Here is a 19,315-nt window from a genome sequence, read left to right as displayed (position 1 = left end):
GTGGGGCTTCACACCAGTCAGCTTGTTACCGCTCTCTTTCCCAACTTCTCACAGACTTGGGAAAGGGTGGGGGGAAAGAGCAGAGACTAAAACCTCAAATCTGTGACTTCGCATGTTTGAGGTTTCAGTGTCATGCTCTAGCACCGGAAGCTGAAAAGAGCAGGAGTCCAACCGGGACCTGCAGCAAGTTAAATAAAAAAAAGCTTTACAGTTTTTAAATGTTGTGTGCTGTGCTTATCAGGAGGTGTGTGTTTCTCGGTAAAAGAGTTTCTGTGAGAGACAGCATGTCCATGTGAGGTGTGTGGGTATGTGAGTGAGTACGTGAGTGAGTGAAAGTGAGAGAATCAGTAGAGGGAGTCAGAGTGACAATGACTGATAGGAAGAGTGAGTATGAGTGTGAATGAATGATAGGGAGGGAGAATGACGGTGAGTGTTACTGTGAGGGAGCATGACAGTGAGTGCAACTGAGGGTGAATGACAGTGAGTATTACTGTAAGGGAGAATGAATGGGTGTAACTGTGAGGTAGAATGAATGTGAAGCAACTGTAAAGGAAGAAGGACAGTGAGTGTAGCTGTGAGGGAGAATGACGGTGAGTGTTACTGTCTGTGAGACAGAGTGAGTCACAGTCTGAGTGAGATCGAGTGAAAATCAGTGTGACTGATTTTGTCAGAGTGCTTCTGTATGAATGGGACTGAACAGGGGTGAGTGAGACTAAGTGAGTTAGTGAGACTGAATGAACTGGAGTAAGACTGCATGAGTGAGAATGAGTGAAAATGAATAGGATTAAGAGAGACTGACTGAGAATGAGTAGAGACGGAGTGGGTCACAGTTTCACAGTCTGAGTGAGTCAGAGAATGAGTGAGACTGAGTGAGTCAAAAAAGGAGTGAGATTCAGTAAGTCTGAGAATGAGTGAGACAGAGTGAGTCAGAATTAGTGGGACTAAGTAGAAATGAGTGAGAGTGAGTGAGACTAGGGGAGTCACAGTGAAACTGAGTGATAGAGGAGTCATAGTGATATTGAGTGAGTGAGAATGAGTGGGGCTGAGCAAGAATGAATGAGATTGAGTGAGACTGAGTTAGACTAACTGAGAATGAGTGAGACTAAGTGAATGAGTCAGGGTGAGAATGAGACCAAGTGAGACAGATTAAGTGTGAGAGAGTCAGAATGGGATGAGTGAGCACCTCCCTGAGAATTCAGGCTCACTCACTGAAATTCGAGACAAAGATTACACCACACCACTTTTAAAGGTCACCACCCGCCACTGTGTGTAGAGCTTATCCAATCTGAAGAAACATGTATTTACCTTTCAACATCTGAAATATTCCAAAGTAAAGATTAGTCTGCTAGAAGAAACCAATATTCCAAAAAGTAATGAGAAAGGTCGCAAATTGGAACTATGTTATAGCCTGACCCAAAATGTAATTTAGTCATATGCTTACTGAGGCCCTGCCATTATATTTAGTCTGCTTTATGGTTTAGAAATAGTGAGATACAATACCAACACTTATGGAAGGTGGAGAGTGGAAGATACACAATTTTCAAGGGTTTTCATTTCATTTACATTTTATTATGGTCTGTTGTTCGATTACCCCAAAGCCTTGATTCAGATAAAGGTGAATCTGAAAGCCTATCCTTCAAATAATATTATTGGTGGTGACTTTAATATCACCCTGATCAATATGGACTCATCAACACCCTGTATATGGTCAAACGCTCTAGAAAATAACTTATTAATCACTGGGTCCTGCATTAAGAAGCTATAAAGTAACTGATCTATGGTAGAAGATGCAGCCTTTTGACTCTCAATATATATGTATGAATGTATGCATGTATGCACGTATGTAGCATTTCTATAGCATTCCCTAACCGAAAGGCAGTGTGGCATTGTCCATTGTCAAAAGCCACCATAAATTCAGAGTGAACGGCGAGGTTGCTGGTTTGTGGACTGTTAATGCATTGTGACATAGGGGGTCATTCTAAGTCTGGCGGGCGGCGGAGGCCGCCCGCCAGACTTCCCCCTCCGAAATACCGCTCCGCGGTCGAAATACCGCTCCGCGGTCGAAAGACCGCGGAGGGTATTCTAAGTTTTTCCCTGGGCTGGCGGGCGGTCGCCAAAAGACCGCCCGCCAGCCCAGGGAAAAACTCCCTTCCCACGAGGATGCCGGCTCGTAATCGAGCCGGCGGAGTGGGAAGGTGCGACGGGTGCTGTTGCACCCGTCGCGTATTTCACTGTCTGCCAAGCAGACAGTGAAATACTTGTAGGGGCCCTCTTACGGGGGCCCCTGCAGTGCCCATGCCAGTGGCATGGGCACTGCAGGGGCCCCCAGGGGCCCCGCGACCCCCCCCTACCGCCATCCGGTTCCCGGCGGGCAGACCGCCGGGAACCGGATGGCGGTAGGGGGGGTCGGAATCCCCTCGGCGGCGCAGCTAGCTGCGCCGCCTTGGAGGATTCCAATGGGCGGCGGTACACTGGCGGGAGACCGCCAGTGTTGCCGGTCTGACCGCGGCTTTACCGCCGCGGTCAGAATGCCCTGCGGGGCACCGCCGGCCTGTCGGCGGTGCTCCGCCGGGGTCAGAATGACCCCCATAGTGTTCTTTAAAGATGTGAGCTTTTAAATGTTTATTAAATTGGAGCAGCTTTGAGAAGGTCCTATTGGATAAGGGGATATTGTTCGGGATCCATATTTTTAATTTTGTACTTTCTTAGTCTGCAGCTCTTTGATGTCTTGGCTAGGAATGTGCTGAGATGCAACAGAGATAATAGGCTCCTCTGCAAGAAAAGCCTGGGTGCTAGTCCTGATGTCGTAGTAGTAGTAGTAGTAGTAGTAGTAGTAGTAGTAGTAGTAGAAAATGTAATTGTATGATAATTAAAATCTTTACAAACAGTTACTTTCTTCTTGTTTCATAAAAATAAAAGCTCATAGCAGATGCCCGAGCGTAAGTGATAATACAAGCATTCAAGTGCAAAGCAATGCAGCAAGTTCATCCTCATATTAAAAATCACAAATATTATAAAAAGAGAAGAAAGAAAAGGCAAACTCGAATATGCACGAAAGAAAAGATAAAAGGCCTCTGAATGATTATAATACCAATCAGCAACACTCTACCAGAGGCCATCAGTACAAGGGACACCACCCTCTTATTTGAGTTTAAGAAGGGTGTGCTCCGGGAAAAACTCAGTAAAATAACCAGAATTCTAGTTAGTACTGTGGTCCACAGTGTAATTTACTGGGGTAGTCAGTCTAGCCAGGCTTGGTGCATTCTTTCAAGAGTTGTAATTATAGAATGTGCTTTCCAAATTTTGTCAGGTCAGATTGCTCCTTTAAAGTGGCAACTAAGTTTGTTGCCTCATTACAAGTTCTTATTTCGTGAGTTAAAAAATGGGTTTTAACAAAGTGTGACATGCATTCAACAGAGCCAGGCAGCAGCATAAAAGATGATTAAAGGACTCGGATTGAAAGCTACAAAACCTACAGTTCTTTATTTCGGAAAGGGAGTTCTATTTTGGATTCATGTCCTTAGTCGAGAGAGCCAGAAACCTTGCTGCCATTATTTGTGTTAGACAAGCTTTCCCAGTTGCACACTTTAGGTATACCAATGCAACAGAGGGTGGGGACTGGTTTCATAGGATAGTGCAACTGCTTCTGTCACTGGTGTGCTGTTCAGTTTTGCCAGATCACTTGTCATGGAAAGAGTTTTTATTTGCTTTGGCTGATGGTTTGGTAAATGCTGCAGCTAGTTTTGAAGATGGTGCTGGCTGGCACATGAAACTAATAGGGTTTCATCAGACACCAGGGCCTGGCAAAATATTATCACATGATCATATTTCGCAAGGCCTTGGATGAGATTTGCTACGGAATGTAGGGTGCCCCTACGTGGTGGCAGAGAGAGGTCTGGGAGGCCATGCAATAGGGTGTTACACCCATCCACATGCAAGAGTATGAGAGCTTAAACAGCAGGTTTGAAGTTGCTTTCTTAAAGAAAATATTTCCCTTTATTTAGAAAAGTGAGCTGGTCCCAGGCCATCTTTGCTTTCTTAGCAATATGTTCCTTGAAGGTCAGGTTGGCGCCCAGGGTTAATCTAAGTGGGTTGGTATTCGGTGAAAGTTGGGGTTTGAAGCCATAAAAGTTCATGCTATTGAGCCAGGTTCACTCTTTCTTGTTTGTGTTTCTGGGCTAATAAGAAGAATTATATCTTGATTGGGTTGAGGTTCTGATAGGTGCTGAGCATCCAGGTCTGACTGATGTGCAGGCAGTGATTGAGGCAATGGGTGTCTGAAGCACAGGAGACTTTCAGGTAGAGCTGTTTATCATCAGTACACTGGTGAATATTGATTGAGTTATCTGTGAGAAGAGCACCAATGGGCTCCATGTAGACGTTAAATATGACATGGAACTGTATGGAACCCTTGTGTACTCCACAGGTAAACGGATCTTTTGGGACCTGAAGGTGCCCATGAGTGCAAAACTGGTGTTAGGTGGAAAGGACGGGGAAGGACCAGTGAGGGACAATGCAAGTAGACCCCATTTGAGACTCCACAGTGCGTATGAGGTTGGAATGATCAACTGTGTTGAAGGCAGATGACAGGTCCAGCAGTATCACGAGGAAGGGGTTATCTTTATTTGTCGTCAGAAGGCCAGCACATGTGAAGTGTAAGGTAGCAGCCTCCCTGTTGCAGCTTCATCATATAAGGACAACTGAGCAAAACTTTGCAATTTTTTGCAATCTAAAGCAGTGGTTCCCAACCATTTGACATCTGTGGACCCCCACTTAATCAGTACTGGAAGCCAGAGACCCCCGCTGAATCATGTTTGGAATCTGGGACCCCCCCCCTCCCAATGAGTCATTACTGAAAGCTGGGGACCTAACCTGTTAATATTATTACATTTTCTAAGCAGTCATGGACCCTCTGAGGAGGCTTTGCGGACCCCCAGGGGTCCCCAGACAACAGGTTGTGAACCACTGATCTAGAGTACCTAGTTAGCAATCACGGTAACTTTTCTTATTCTGGAATTTAGCTGTTAGGGCCAATTTACGGCCATCATGGATGAGTGCTCGGGGACTGAGACCACTTCTCTGTGAATTACAATTCCACTGTGTGCTATCAATTTATTTCATCACTATTTGTAAAATAACAAATTTACCGCCATCAAACACAATTAGTGTCACCTGCTGTTGTCCTTTTAATGTCACAATCACACCATTTTCATAGGGCAGAATGAGTTATATGCAAGCCAGAGTAATTCCAATCTATATGCAGTGTATTACTGCCTACATCTAAGGCCTATGTATCTGATAAGTTTGTGTGCAGAAGGCCCTAGAACCAGGGTCGCTGGAAATTTACAATTCCGTAGCCCCTGTGTTTCTTTCTATTAATGGAACCCCTCACTTGCCACCTTATCCATCATCTGCTTGATAATGGGCAAATTTCAACCAAAAAACACCATAGCTGGAACAGCTCAAAAGACACTAAAATAGGACAAAGCATCACTTGACACTTTGCAAAAGTTAACTTGTCACATTCCACTTGCTAATCGTTGGAGTCAAGCATGTCACTATTCCTAATTTATAAATTGGAGCTGAGGTGAGAAACACATAATACACATATTTAAATACCATTAAAACAAGGTAGAAAGATTAATTATTTATTTCAATATGAACTTGGTTTTTAAACCATGCTTCATATCACTTTGCTCAATTGTAAGCACATAATACATAATACTGTGATTCAATTTAACGGAAAAGTATAAACCTCATGAGTATGGAAGTTTGTGGTGACCTTGCCGGGATCCTACCTCATGGCCCGCAGATCACAACAGCTATCAGCAACTACTATGGACACTTTGTCGATTTACGACACTTTTTGTGATTTTGCACTGACGCAAAGAGTTGATAAATCTGCACCTTTGTGTCAAATAAGAGACACCGTTGTCAAAGCAGCAATTATTTGAAGGGGACAATGAGAGTTAAGAACAATAAAGAATATTTAACATCACATTTAAGGTCCGATGACTTGAATCTTAAATTGCTTGTATGTGAGATATTTACATGATTACTATATATCGTGGAGTAGCGTTCGTTCGTGCTGCTTCTTAATGGAAAGAGCTGTATCCAGAGAAAACATACAGTGATCGCAGAAGAAATCTGAAACTTGAGGCACGTTTAAAAACATACATGGAATACACAGAATAAAAGAGGCACACCTTTAATTATAAGAAATGTTTACATATAATCATGTTTTGGCTGCCTGCAGCAGTGTGTATTTTTTCCATAAATTATATTACTGTTGAGGTAGAAAGAATGGAGCTAATAAAATGGAGTCTGTGTGATTTCCTAGAAGACAAAGGACCTGATTTACAGTTTGGTGGTCGCGTTACTCTGATGCAAACGTGACGGATAGCTTGTCTGCCTTATTACAAATCCATGCCACTTACATTCATGCAGGCTGGATATTCGTTACGGTTGTAACTGAGGATCCCGCCCGCAAACATTAAATCAGGCCCTACGTTATTGTTCATAAATAACGTTTTGAATGGTTCCTGGTATGATCAGCTTTCTATCTCAGGAACCTTCAGCAGTTCTATAGTGGTGTGGTAGCTGTTAAATTAATGAGTTTATATGTCAAAATACCTGGTTTACAATACTAATGTTTTTAATGTGTGTCCAACTGCATAATAATCACATAATTTCCCTTTCATTGATTTATCATTTGCCTCTCCTTGAATCTCAACCTCCTTTTCGTTTTCCACATAATTTAGGGAGTCATGTCGTATAATTTGGACCTCCACAACTGCATAATTTTATCGATTTAGACGATACAGAGCTTCAAAAGTGAGATTCACTAAGATTATTGACGTGCCTTCTGCAGACATGTCATATTCTACATTGTCAAAACCAAATCAGTATAAAACCGATCAATTGTAAAATAATAATAATATTCTGCTGACTAGAAAAGAAAACTTTGCCTCGCCCATCCTCTTCAACTTCTCTCGCGAATGCCCCGTTTAAGAATGTTATCCGAAACGTTTTTACCCTGCGGGTCTTAACCGATGCGCGTGCATTACAGAGAATGCATCTGTCTTAAGTTGCTATAACACAAAACAGTACCTCAGTAATAATTCGACATCTTAATTTCCGGCTAAACTTGCATAGAAACTGAACGAATCTTACCTTCTAAAGAAATGCCATGGTCGCCCCTCCTCTCCTGGGCCACCTGGGCCGGGCTGCCGAGGTGCAGGTCTCCCCCGCTCCGTGCTGATCCCAGTCTGTTTATCAGCTAGAGAAAATCAGGGCACACTCATTAAAACCAGAGTCACTGCGTGGCAACAAGCCCCTCCCCTGCACTACTGCACCCAGTGAGTGACGCACTTCCAGAAGAACCCCTAAAACCCACCTGTACCCATCCAGTGCTCCCCGCACCGGCCTCAACCCATTTCACAGCATCTAGAAGCCCCGTTTAGGTTGACAGGTTCAAACGTCAAATGCATTAGATACAATTCTTCTGGCGGCGTCATATTCAATGTTCATAATAATTCTAACAGCAACTCGAGTCCACGTCTTCTTAGCACGGAGCATCATGCTTCCCTGAAATGAATTTGTTCTGCCTCTAAGAAAATGCAGCCCAGACCGAACGATCATACAGGGAGCAGCTGTCACATCCACACGATTTTAAAACAGGAAGAAATGATTTGCAGCGCGTGTACTGCGCTCGGCGTAAGGTTTAGACGCAGTACGTCTGAGACCAGAACACTAAGAGAAGGTTACAAAAAACATGTTTTAGAAGGTTCATCTGCATAGAACGTCATTTAGGGGTCGCCAGGGGTCGCAGCTGCGACCCTCAGCTTGCCACTTGCGAACCCTGACACTGCCTCTGCGACCCGTGGCCTCAGAGGTGGCAGCATCAGTGCCAGGAACAGAAGGTCTGGAAGACATTTCTCAGGGCTCCAATTTCTAGTTTTCAATCAGTTTTTTTTTAATTACAGTAATAGTGAATAATGCATTATTCACTATTACTGTAATAAACTGGAGTACAGTTAGCTGGAATATGACCTTCCTATGTAGCTGAGGTAAGTAAAAAACACTTTTAAGTGTAAATTGTGTGCGTGCTTGCGGATGAGAGTGTGTGTGTGAAAGGGAGTGTGTGTGTATGAGTGAATGTATGTTTGTGTAAGCATATCTGTGTGAGTGAAAGTAAAGATGAAATGGCGCGTGGTGTCACTTCCGCTACCCTTGACATTTTGTTGAATTGACGTCCATGTTCACCGGACAGCAGAGAGGCGCCCGATGTGCCCGACACCAGGAACACCACGAATGGGATCTGTCCGTTGCGTAAGAGCCTCAAACAGAAATATTTGATGGCGAAAGGCTTTAGTTATAATACTCTGTAGTCACCGAGTATCCGACCGCTTGTGCCCAGGGATGATAATCTTTGTTGGCGCTCCCACCCAAAAAATAACGTTCTCCACAAGTTCCCTCCCTACCATGCTCCATTAGTGCCCTTCACCTCTCCATAGTTTCTTTCTCACACGCATTACATTAGGTTCATAGCTCTACCATAGCAGTGGAAGGTGTCATGGCACTTTACATCACACACGTTGAACAGAGCCAATGAAACATAAGTGTGTTTATTAGTGGATAGGAAATGTTACATAAAATAATGAGGATTACATGGTGCAGGATTCACATATCATCGATAATAGTAGGCGGTATATTTTAAGAAAGTTTAGTTTGGCGAAGTGCAAACTCAAGATTTAAAGCGTACCACAGCGTTTGGCTTTCTACCCAAATTAACCCTTTTAGCAACATTAGGATAAGGAAAGTCTGCAGAAAAAAACATAGGTATTGAAGTATTTGGCAGGGTGGCAACATAGACCATGACATTTTCATTCAGCTCTTTGATAACAGTTCATAGCTCACTGTGCTATATAAGGGTTGCAACTTATGAACTTCAGCTAACAACAGGATCTCTGTGACAAAGGCAGCATCCTACTGAGCTCGCCTCATAAAACGACCTTTTGGTGATTTGCGTGATACAGCTTCTATGCAGCAGGTATCTTAACCCTCTGGGCTACTTTAGCATAAGTGGAAACTGCCTGGAGACAAATCACCGATCTCTTCCCAGCACGAAAATTAAACACCAGAGTTATCTTGACATTTTTATTGCTGCTTACAAACTTCAGCGGCAGAAGCTTTTATACTGTATTGTTTCTAAACACGGCACCCCCTAGCTCCCCTAGAAGACAGCGCCAGATGCATCTGCACCGGTCACACCGCCCTGGAGCCGGCCCTGCTTGTATGAATGCTTTTTTGGGCCTAGGGACACACCTCCGCAGCGTGTCTGGCGCACTAGCAGAAAGCCCAATGAGGGGACACCCTGCAGAACTTGATAAGGGTCCATTCCTCTGTCTTGCAGATAATCATAAAACGAAGGGTGAAAAGGGGTAAAGGGGGCTGAAGGGTGGGGCCTCCCCCAAGCTGCAGGGGCTTTGCAATATGACCCTTGTCTGGCTGTGAGTTATGACTGAGAACAGTGGAGCCTGTCATGCTCTGCTGCATATGAGCGTCCTCTAAAATGTCCAATCTAACAATTCATCATTGGGTGCCATATTTCATTCAGTTACAAGGATGATGTATTTACACCACTTCGTTTTGGTACTTTAATTGAATGTATTTTTTTCCTCTGTCAGGAATTCGTGTTTGGTTCAGATACAATCATCCCCCTATCCAATCGATTTAAATTACCTGACCCAACTGTGCAAATTGAGGAACATGCTAGGATGTTAACTCCAAGCCCATGAATGGAATCATACAGTTAAAACAAAATAGTTGCTTGTACTCTTCTGAACAGAAGGTAGCAACTCACAGCACAGCCGAACTGTGACCTCAGGAGTCACGATGTATTCTGGGACACTCTTAACCAGATAATCTTTGATTTGGGATGAATGGCCAGATCAACCAAGAGATCAGAATTTGCTTATCGCAGTGAAAGTTCAACATGCAAAAGTGAGATCACGCAAGCAGCTGTAATTTTCTTTCTACTTACTTCGCACTCGTAGTGTCCTTGGTCTTCCTTACGTGCATTTCTGATCAACAGCACCAACACCCCACTCCGCGGCTCAGCGAACGTCTGATATTTATTCGTATCTGTCAGGAGGGACCCGCCTCTATACCATCTGTTAGGAGAAAGCAATACTTCCTCATAAATGTTGCTGAAATGGAGGCCTTGAGTTTGTTTTAGCTACCACCACCCCATTCTGAAACCCAACCACCCCAAGTCAACCAAGGTGACCTCCCATGAAGGTGGAGTGTGTCCAGAACTTTCCAGTCACCGTACTGAACCATATGACACATTCAACATTCTGGAGTACACAGAAAGCTGCAGGGACCTAGATTAATCTGAGGATTTTTTTTAGCAGTTAGTAAGGAGGGCTTTTGAGCAAAGTGAACAGCCATTGTCTGATAAATTTACAATGCTATAAAAAGAGATCAAGAAGAGAAGCTGTTTGCTGCATCTGACACGCAACAGATACACTTATTTGTTTTATGCACTGGTCTCTTTGTGTGCAGGCACTCTCTAGGGTTGTTGATGTACAGTATCAGCTGGATACGTTTTTATTTCACAGTGGATGTTATTATAGTATAGAGGAAGGGGAGAAAACAAGGGGTATGAATGCACAGAGGATGCACAAGTGGATTTAGGGGTAGCGACTAGATGTTCATCAGCTCAGCAGTGAATGGGTCAGAATAAATAAGCTGATGTTTGTTGGCAAATTTGGGAGGTGAGAGGTTTTAATTCTGTATGGACAGCAAGCCTGCATGGTGGAAGGATAGTGAGATGGTACTTAATGGTATCTGACAATAGATGGGGTGGGAGGCAATGAGGTCCTGGATGTTTGCAAATTTTGCATTATCAGACTGAAGACACCACCCTAACCAAAGAAGCCCTACAATTTTTTTAATGATCATTTTAATTTACTTGTAGAAATTATATCTGTTATATCTGCATCTATAATTCTAAATGTCAAATGATTACATAGCAAATTAAAATTGGGTTCAGCCAATTTCCAAGGCTTCTGAAGCTTGGACAGATAAGGTAAATGGGGCACAATGTACAGGGAGATAAAATAAATCATCCAGAAACACACCATTCAGTCAGTTTGAGAAATCAGCATTAGAAACCTGATTAGCACTAGATCTTATGCATTTTGGCATCAGAGTTTCCAACTCAACCTTTATTCTTCTGTTGGTTCACTCATTATTAACTGTGCTGCATCTAAGGTTTCAGACGGAAAAATGTACTATCACACTTAGAACAAGTCTGAAACTTCACAGCCGTCCATTAAGCCTTAATCAACATCCTGTAACCAGGGATGGAATCTGACAACATGGTAGTATGTTGGTTCTCCTCCTAATGCTGCAAACAAAACCATCTCACCAAGACAGATACCTCCAGATCCCAGTAACTACCTGTGATTTGAGAATTACTTGCATGATCCATCCCATTATACAATTACATAATTTCCAAGCTCTTCACACCTAGCAAGCAAAAAACTTTCACGAATATGCTGAAAATACTCAACTCCAGATGAAAGCAAGCAAGAACATTGACCGTTCAAACACTGCCTCATCCTCTTCGAAGGCTGGAAGTTAAGTGGCCCATATTGGATGCATGCAAGTATGCATATTTAATTAAAATAAAACATATTTTTAAAGCAATGGCACACAATTCAATAGGAGATGATACAAAGTAAGGGCAAGTAAGATTTGTATATCTTGTGCTCTATCTTTCTAAGCCTGTTTTGAAAGTGCCACCATTTTTCACTTGGATGTCTACCAAAATGCATGGTAAACACTCAGACAGCCTAACGTCAGCTAACACTTCTAGCGAAAATAACCGTTATCTTACCTTAGCCTTTTCCCACCTACATACTGTCATCCCAACTATTCCCTTGCTCCATTAAAGGGCAAGCACACCAATTCAACCCTAATGATCCACATTGGCTGTCCCCATAGATTGGCATATGGTATCATCTTCAAGTCCTGATGTATTACATTTGAGGCAGTAACAACCAACTTTCCACTTTGCCTTTCAGATAACCTCACTATTTCGTAAGGCCAAAACAACACAGGTAGCTAGGATATTACCAGACGTGAAATAAAAAAAGTCAGAAAAAGAATAGATGGTACCCTCTTTCGAGATATGCAACCAGAATCTTGAATCACAACTGACTACATTTCAAATTCAAACCTCCTCATTTTTAGAAGAACATGAAAACAGATTACTTCAAGAAGCACCTTTTTCATAAAAAAAAAAATCAAACACCAATCTTCTTTTTCCCAAGAAGATCGTTCTTGTCACTACCATCGCCGTTGTAATTATTTTCAGATCATCTTGTCTTATTCCCTCTTCCTTCTAATGTGTGCCAAATCCCAGTGCTGTCTAGTTAATTTGATGCAATATAGGCTTAAACATACATGTCAACATACACTCTCAGTGGTACTCTAATGCTGCCTCACAGGATTGAAGCATCCACACGGACACATAGGAAAATGCAACACCACCACCAGAATCCAATATAACACAAGTGTGAAATGACTGACCTAATCTGTGGATATGGGGCTCCTTCAATATTGCAGGTAAACTGAGTGTCTTCACCCTCTAGGAAGTGCACATTTCGGACTTTGGTTACAAAACGTGGGGGTACTACAGGAGAAAAAAGAATGGAAATCATTAAAGTGACAGCAAAATGGTGCTGAAGCTGACCACACAAATAATTATAAAGCGTAAAATGAGGTAAGAATAAAAAAAAATAAGTTCCTCTCCTTTACCAGCACTTTTTTTCAGTTGCATTCTCTATTTAACCACGGATTACTCATCTATGAATCTTCCCAGCTGCCACACTGGATCCAGTACTTTTTGCAGTAGCTCAAGCATGCCATTTGGTGGTGCCATCAGCCTTTGTCCATCTCCATCTCGGCTCCAGATTTGACAGCACAGTCACATAAGGTGCCACCTCTGTTTTCTGATATCAGTTTGTCTCCTATTTTATCCAAAACCTTATCCAGAGAGCTAGCTGCACAACTAAATGCACTGACAGTGTGAAAAACTAACTTGGACATTTACCATCTTCTGAGATTTTACTCCACAGAATGGAGAGGTGGGCAGGTAGAGTAATCTGCAGATATAGTTTCCACCAGAAAGAGTATTACTGAAGGTAAGTATTTTATATTTTTGTAGGACGCTTCAAAATGCAAGTTTTTTTCACCTTGTGAATGAGTACCAATTCAGGGCTCATCCAAAGAAGTGGGTCTGAAGACTGGCCCTTCCTGCCACCTTGCAAATCAACACAATAGTAAAGGTATGGGCAGATGCCCAGGTGGGCTGCCTGGCAAATGCCCAACACAGGAGCGCCTTGATCAAGGGCTGTAGTTGTTGCTTTTGCCCTGATGGAATTGACCCTAAAGCCCTTCTGTGTGGCCAAGGCATAGCACAGTTTGATGCAAAGTATAATTCACAGGGATAAGGTCTGTTTCTGAACCCCCTTTCCTTTCTTCAACTCAGTTGAACATCTCATCAACAAACTAGTACACCTTACCCCTATCAGTATAAAAACTAAACGCATACCTTCAGTCTAACTGGTGTAGCCTCTCCTTTGCTTCAGAGACATGATGGGATAAAAGAACACAGAGTGTGTGATGAACAGCCCCACATGGAGAGGTGACAACACTTTTGGGAGAAGGGATGCATAGGTCCTAAGCACAAGGACCAGGAAAAACTGTAGCAGATAGAGGTTAAACAGACGATGCTTGCAGCTCACTAATACGATACACAAAAGCGATTGCAATAAAAAAAGACAAAGTGTATTGGTAAAGCAGATGTTCAGCCTTGGGTCTCTTTGTGCTGAAATAACAGATGTTTAATGAGAAATACAGGTCTTCAAAGCCCAAAGCTTCAGACTACACCTCTGAAGAGACTGGTATGGAGATCACATCAGGAAGATTAACACCAGGTCAAGGTCTACCTGTGGCATAACAGAGGGAAAAGAAGGGTCATATCTGGAAGATCCTTCAAGAAACATATCACTGACAGAAGACTGCTACAACTAGGAGGGGACCTGAGGGCCATATACACAGCCCCCAAGCTGACACACGCATCAGGACCAACATGGGTGATACTTGGCCACTGGTGCATTGCACTTCGTGCCCTGGGATGGGAAGCAAAAATAGTGCAGGCCACTCCACCTCTGGGACTCCGGGGTGCTAAGCACATTAAGCAACCTCCCCAGCTTCGACAAATGGGACCTTATTGGTATCTCCAGGGTGTTAGACCTTTGGCCCGGGCTGACATTCTAACATTCCATGACCTACAAAAGGAGTATAAATTGGCGCTCTCTGATTACTACTGTTACCTCCAAGTTTAGCAGGTGCTGCACTCTGTTCTTCCCAGGGGGACGGAACTGCCAGTATCCTCCCCTCTGGAGAGCAGATTGCTGGAAGAGCTCTTACCTAACAAAGCCATCTCCATCACATAAAAGACATTGATTATTAACTCCCTAGAACCACTACAACATCTAAAAAAGCAATGGGAACATGATGTGGGAAGTCTTGAGGATGAGGAATGGGCCGAGGCTTTGGCATCTCCGAGAGAGATGGGGATCCAATCAAGGTTTCGTTGGATCCAGTTTAAAATACTTCGTAGAGTGTATATATTGTGCTCAGTCAGAGCCAAGATGGGCAGAGTACCAGACATTCTCTGTCTTAGGGGGTATGGACTGGAGGGGTAACTTCTGCACATTGTTTGGGAATCCCGGGAGATCAGGAACTATTGGTCCTCAATGACTGCAAGTCTAAATGAGTTCTGCAACAGTTTATGGTCAACTTGGATTTAGTGGTGTCTGTTAAATATTCAGGACACTTTGGATCTCAGAACACCAGAGATTCTGCTGATGACTTTGGGCATGGTGACTGCTAAGAGAAACACCGCCAGGCTATGGTTTCAACACAGGTACTAATGCTGTGAGACTGGAAGCGTGATATGGACAGGTGCATGTTGGCAGAGAGGGTAACATATGAGGGTCGAGGGAGCCCAAAGAAGTGTGAAAACTTTGGGGGGAAATGGAAAGAATATAGAGGTGTTCTATGCTCTACTTATATTTGAGACCCCACCACCTGACCACACCTCATTGCAGAAAGTGCACTAGTGATGACTCAGTTGGACTGGAGTTAGGTGAGGGACTTTTGATGGGGAATGAAAAGTATAATTGCTGTGCCTTTGTCGCTTCAGCGCTATTCCATCTCATACAGACCTGTGAACATACATGTATTCTCGCCTAGTTACCAATAAAAGAATTTAAAAAAAAAGAAACACATCACTGGGTTGAACAGGCAAATGACATAAAGGTCATAAGGCCAATAAGTAATCTATAACTTTGCCCGAAGCGAAACCTTGCAGACGAAAACAAGCAAAAAGGAACATCAGACAACTTTGCCTAAAGATACCAGGTGGCAAGTCTAGTACAATGATCTGAATTGAGATGTTTGAAAGTGGTGGACAGAAAGAAGGACATCCACTACCTCTGATGGAATGAATCAGCCTCTCAGCTGGTTCCACTCAATTTCCAAACACTATCATGTAGATTGTGGAGGTTAAGGTGTAGCACGCACTATGCCGTTGGGACAACAGATGCTCCTAGAAAGGCAGCGGAGGATGGGCCTAATGAACCGTGCTTGGTTCTTCCAAACGTTAATAAGGATCCCTGGAATCAGCAGTAGAGAGGCAAATTGGTACCCTCCACTCAGAAAAGATGCCCTATCCCATTTCAGGGTGTAGAAAAGACTAGTGGTGCCAAAGATGACATCTGCTGAGTCTATCTGCTGTGATGTTCAGAGATCCTGCTAGATAACTGACCCTCTGGGAGATCCTGTAAGGTTTCAGCCGGTGCCGCAGTCTCAACACTTCCAGACAGAGGTAGGTGACCCCACACCACCCTCCTTGTTAAAGTACCACATGGCTGTTTTGTAGTCTGTTACCACCTGGATCGAACTGTCCTTGATGGAAGGCAGAAATGCCTTGAGAGCAAGCCATAATGCATGCAGCCCCAGTAGATTTATTTGATGGCACTGAACCATGAGAGATCTCTGATCCCCACATCATCCAGGTGACCATCCTCAATATTAGATAATGTATCCTTCACCAACATGACCTCTGGCAGGGATAAGGAAAACAACATGCTGCAAGTTACACTGGCATCCTTCATCCAATACTGAACATCCTGCGGCACCTCTTCGGGATATGAATCATATCCAAGAGGTTTCCCCAGTGTTGGGCACATTGTAGATGTAAGTTCCATTGAAAAATGTGCATGTGCTATTGAGCTTAAGGCACCGGTAGGATGCATGATGCTAGTAAATAAAAGAACCTCAGAACAGTTAGCACAAGAACAGCAGCTCTTGAATTAAATATTAAGGTAATAACCTGAATGTTCTGGTCTGCTAAAGAGGGGGAGAAGCTTTCAAAGTCATCATGTTTAGGATAATCTGATGGAGGAAGGTAGTAGATAAGATTTGGACTTACTCTCCTGAGGGGACCACAACAACGTTGTGCTCTGTTAGATGATCCAGCTCTAGCTGAGGCGAGCTACTCTTTAACAGCCAGTCATTGATGCACAGGAATACATGTAATCCTGACCTGTAAGAATGAGCAAGACCAGTGAACTGTAATTCATAAAGCCTCATTGGGGTTAATGTAAAGCTGAAAGGTAGGTCAGTGAACTGAAATTTGTTGGCCCCCACAACAACACAAGATTACATTTGGTGGTACTGCAGGACTGGCTAATGAAAGTACATGTCCTGCATGTCTAAGGGCACAATCCAACCCTCAAGATTCAATGGCAGGAAAACTTCGTCTTCCGGAGGTATTACAGCAGCAACCACCAAGTCCATAATACGTCTTCAGCCTTCTTCGGGACATAGAAGTACTGCAAGCTGTATCTTACCTCCTACTCCCTTCCAATAGCATCCATGGTAAGCCACATCAGCACCTCCCAGGTGAGGGTGTGGAAGTGATCCAAAGAACTGTGTGGGTAAGCTTGGAGATTGTGAGAGAGACTGTCCAGGAATGAAAGGGAAGGGCATAACCAACTTTGACAATTTATAGGACCGATTGGACTGATGTGTGATCAAGCACCAGCTTTACAGGGAATATTGAATACAGCTCCGAATTACTAGTCCAGTTGAGGGAAAACGAAAAAAGTTCTGATGTAGCAGAGGGGCATGTTACTGCTGTTGTTCTCATTTCTTAGCACCGCTCAGCCTTTAGCGTCATGAAAAGTCTGAGCAGATTGCTGGGCCTGCTGCGCTGTTTGATGCTCACAGGAGGCAAGGCCTGTACTGTGGCCGTTGAAATCTAATTACAAAGGGGATTTTTTTTGCCAGGCATATCGTCTGATCTGATGTTGGTTCCCACAGTACAGGCCACCAGTCAGCAGTGCTCCGCCCACAGCATGAGGTCTGCCTAGCCACAGAAAAACCTCATGTCTCCAAGACTCTGCCAATAGCAGAATAGAAGGCAAGAAGCGCTTAAAGAGGTTAGTGTTACACTGCATGAACAGAAAACGTTCTTGCTAATTGCATCAATATGTTTAGACTCTGTGTCTGGTGGAGTGGTCAGAAAAGTCAAAGTATGTTTATTTCAATTAATTAAAACCATAAACATTCACAGCACAGTGCGAGCTTAACATTCTAAGGTGATTAAAATCAGTGATAAAAATAGACGTAATAAAAACAGTGGCAGCTTGGGCCAGGAGCTTTCACAAACACATTTTTAGCCTCGGGGCCGGAGGGGAGCCAAAAGAAAAGCATGGACCAGTCTTCTGCTGCTTAATGGTCCTATTATGCATGCAGCTCAGGTGCCTAATGTTATTGCGCCCCGTTCTTCCGTATAAGAATGCAAGGATGCTTGGACAGACCGCGCTGTTAAGTGCAAGAGAAAGATAGTCGTGGAGGACTGACACTGCCAGCAGTGAGGCTGTCTTATATTCTCACTGCTTAGTCATCTTGTTAGGCGGGTGCCTGCAGCATTTTATGTCATCGCTCCCGTGCCTCCAGACTAAAGTGCAAAGGTGTTGGTGCACACCACACTGTAAAGTGCAGACATAAAGTTCTAATATTCTAGGGCAGGTGGTATCGCCACCACCATGCATTCTCGCTCCCTTTTTTCTGGGCTAAGCTGCAGAGATATTAGTGCAGACCGCACCAAAGGGAGCATAGATTGAAATATTATGGCGAACCTGTGTTGACAGCTCAAACTATTTGTTATGCTGAGTGCTGAGAGGCCGTCGACCCTTCAGCTGTCAGCAGCCTGTTCGCTTTTATAATGACGTTTATGAAGGATGAGGGGGTTATCGGCAGGATCTAACGCCATGCCAGTTCAAATGTTCTGCAACAGAGCCTTGCCTTTAATTAGTAGCATAGGACATATTGATCAGATGTGAATCAAATTCTCATCCTGTTGGTGGCAAAGTCTGCACCTAGAGGCAGAAGGTTCTGGGAGCCATTTAGGCAGGCGCTCAGTCAAACAGCCCAGCCCAAAGCATAGATGAAGCTGCTTGATTTTATAAAAGCTTTAAATAATAAGTCTGTGGACAGGGTTCATTATAAGAGTTGATAGACACCCAGGCATGGCTTCTTTTGCCGAAAAGGTGTTTGTCCCATTTCCATGAAATCCTCTTGATTTTTTTGTTTAAGGCTATTTTGAAAGAAAGGGTCTGTTCCCATAGCTGTTTTGATTTTAAGTCATTCAAGGCCAACTCGAAGGCCTGCGCCCAGCAGTTTGCTTTTGTCAAAAAGGCCTGTTTGTATTTCTTTCCATATCAGGGAGCATAAGTTGCCAGGACTGAGAGTCCTAACAGAGACGTGTACTTGAGTATGGAGCCTTTTGTGCTAATTCTTGATCGATCCGACCAAATTCCAACCGGGACTGAAATTGAGAGTCATTGTGAGAGAGATGCAAGAGGAGGCGGAATACCTTGCTTTGTGAAGAGTTTAGAAAGGCCATGAACTCTCAGAGGAAAGCTTCTGTTCCAAAAGTGATTGTTGCAATAAACTTGGCCTTTATGATTGTAAGAAGAGGAGATAAGGTTGGACTTAACAATTCACATTGTAGTGACTGTAACGTTCCGATCAAAGTAGCAATCCTTGACTTTACTGAATTTAGATGTAGACCATGACAGACGGTCTTGCAGCCAGATCCTGCTTTTGTAGGTTGTAGTTCAGGAGACCAGAAGTCCATAAAAAAAAAAAACAGCTTCCTTTC

At 43.5% G+C, this 19,315-nt stretch overlaps 1 protein-coding gene across 2 annotated transcripts in view; it reads right to left on the bottom strand.

The window, feature by feature from the left end:
- The window catches only part of OBSCN (obscurin, cytoskeletal calmodulin and titin-interacting RhoGEF), a 1,961,032-nt gene that overhangs the window by 836,415 nt on the left and 1,105,302 nt on the right, over window positions 1-19,315 (bottom strand). For both annotated transcript variants that reach the window (XM_069211034.1, XM_069211033.1), the window contains 3 exons: window positions 12,604-12,706; window positions 10,046-10,175; window positions 7,174-7,279 (listed from right to left, as the gene is read on the bottom strand). In XM_069211034.1, coding sequence (XP_069067135.1) covers window positions 7,174-7,279; window positions 10,046-10,175; window positions 12,604-12,706 — 339 coding nt within the window. The remainder of the gene's footprint in view (window positions 1-7,173; window positions 7,280-10,045; window positions 10,176-12,603; window positions 12,707-19,315) is intronic.

Source organism: Pleurodeles waltl, chromosome 10 (genome assembly GCF_031143425.1).
Source record: "Pleurodeles waltl isolate 20211129_DDA chromosome 10, aPleWal1.hap1.20221129, whole genome shotgun sequence".
Taxonomy (NCBI): Eukaryota; Metazoa; Chordata; class Amphibia; order Caudata; family Salamandridae; genus Pleurodeles; species Pleurodeles waltl.
Note: the sequence above shows the minus strand (reverse complement) of the source record. Positions and strands in the feature narration are given on the sequence as shown.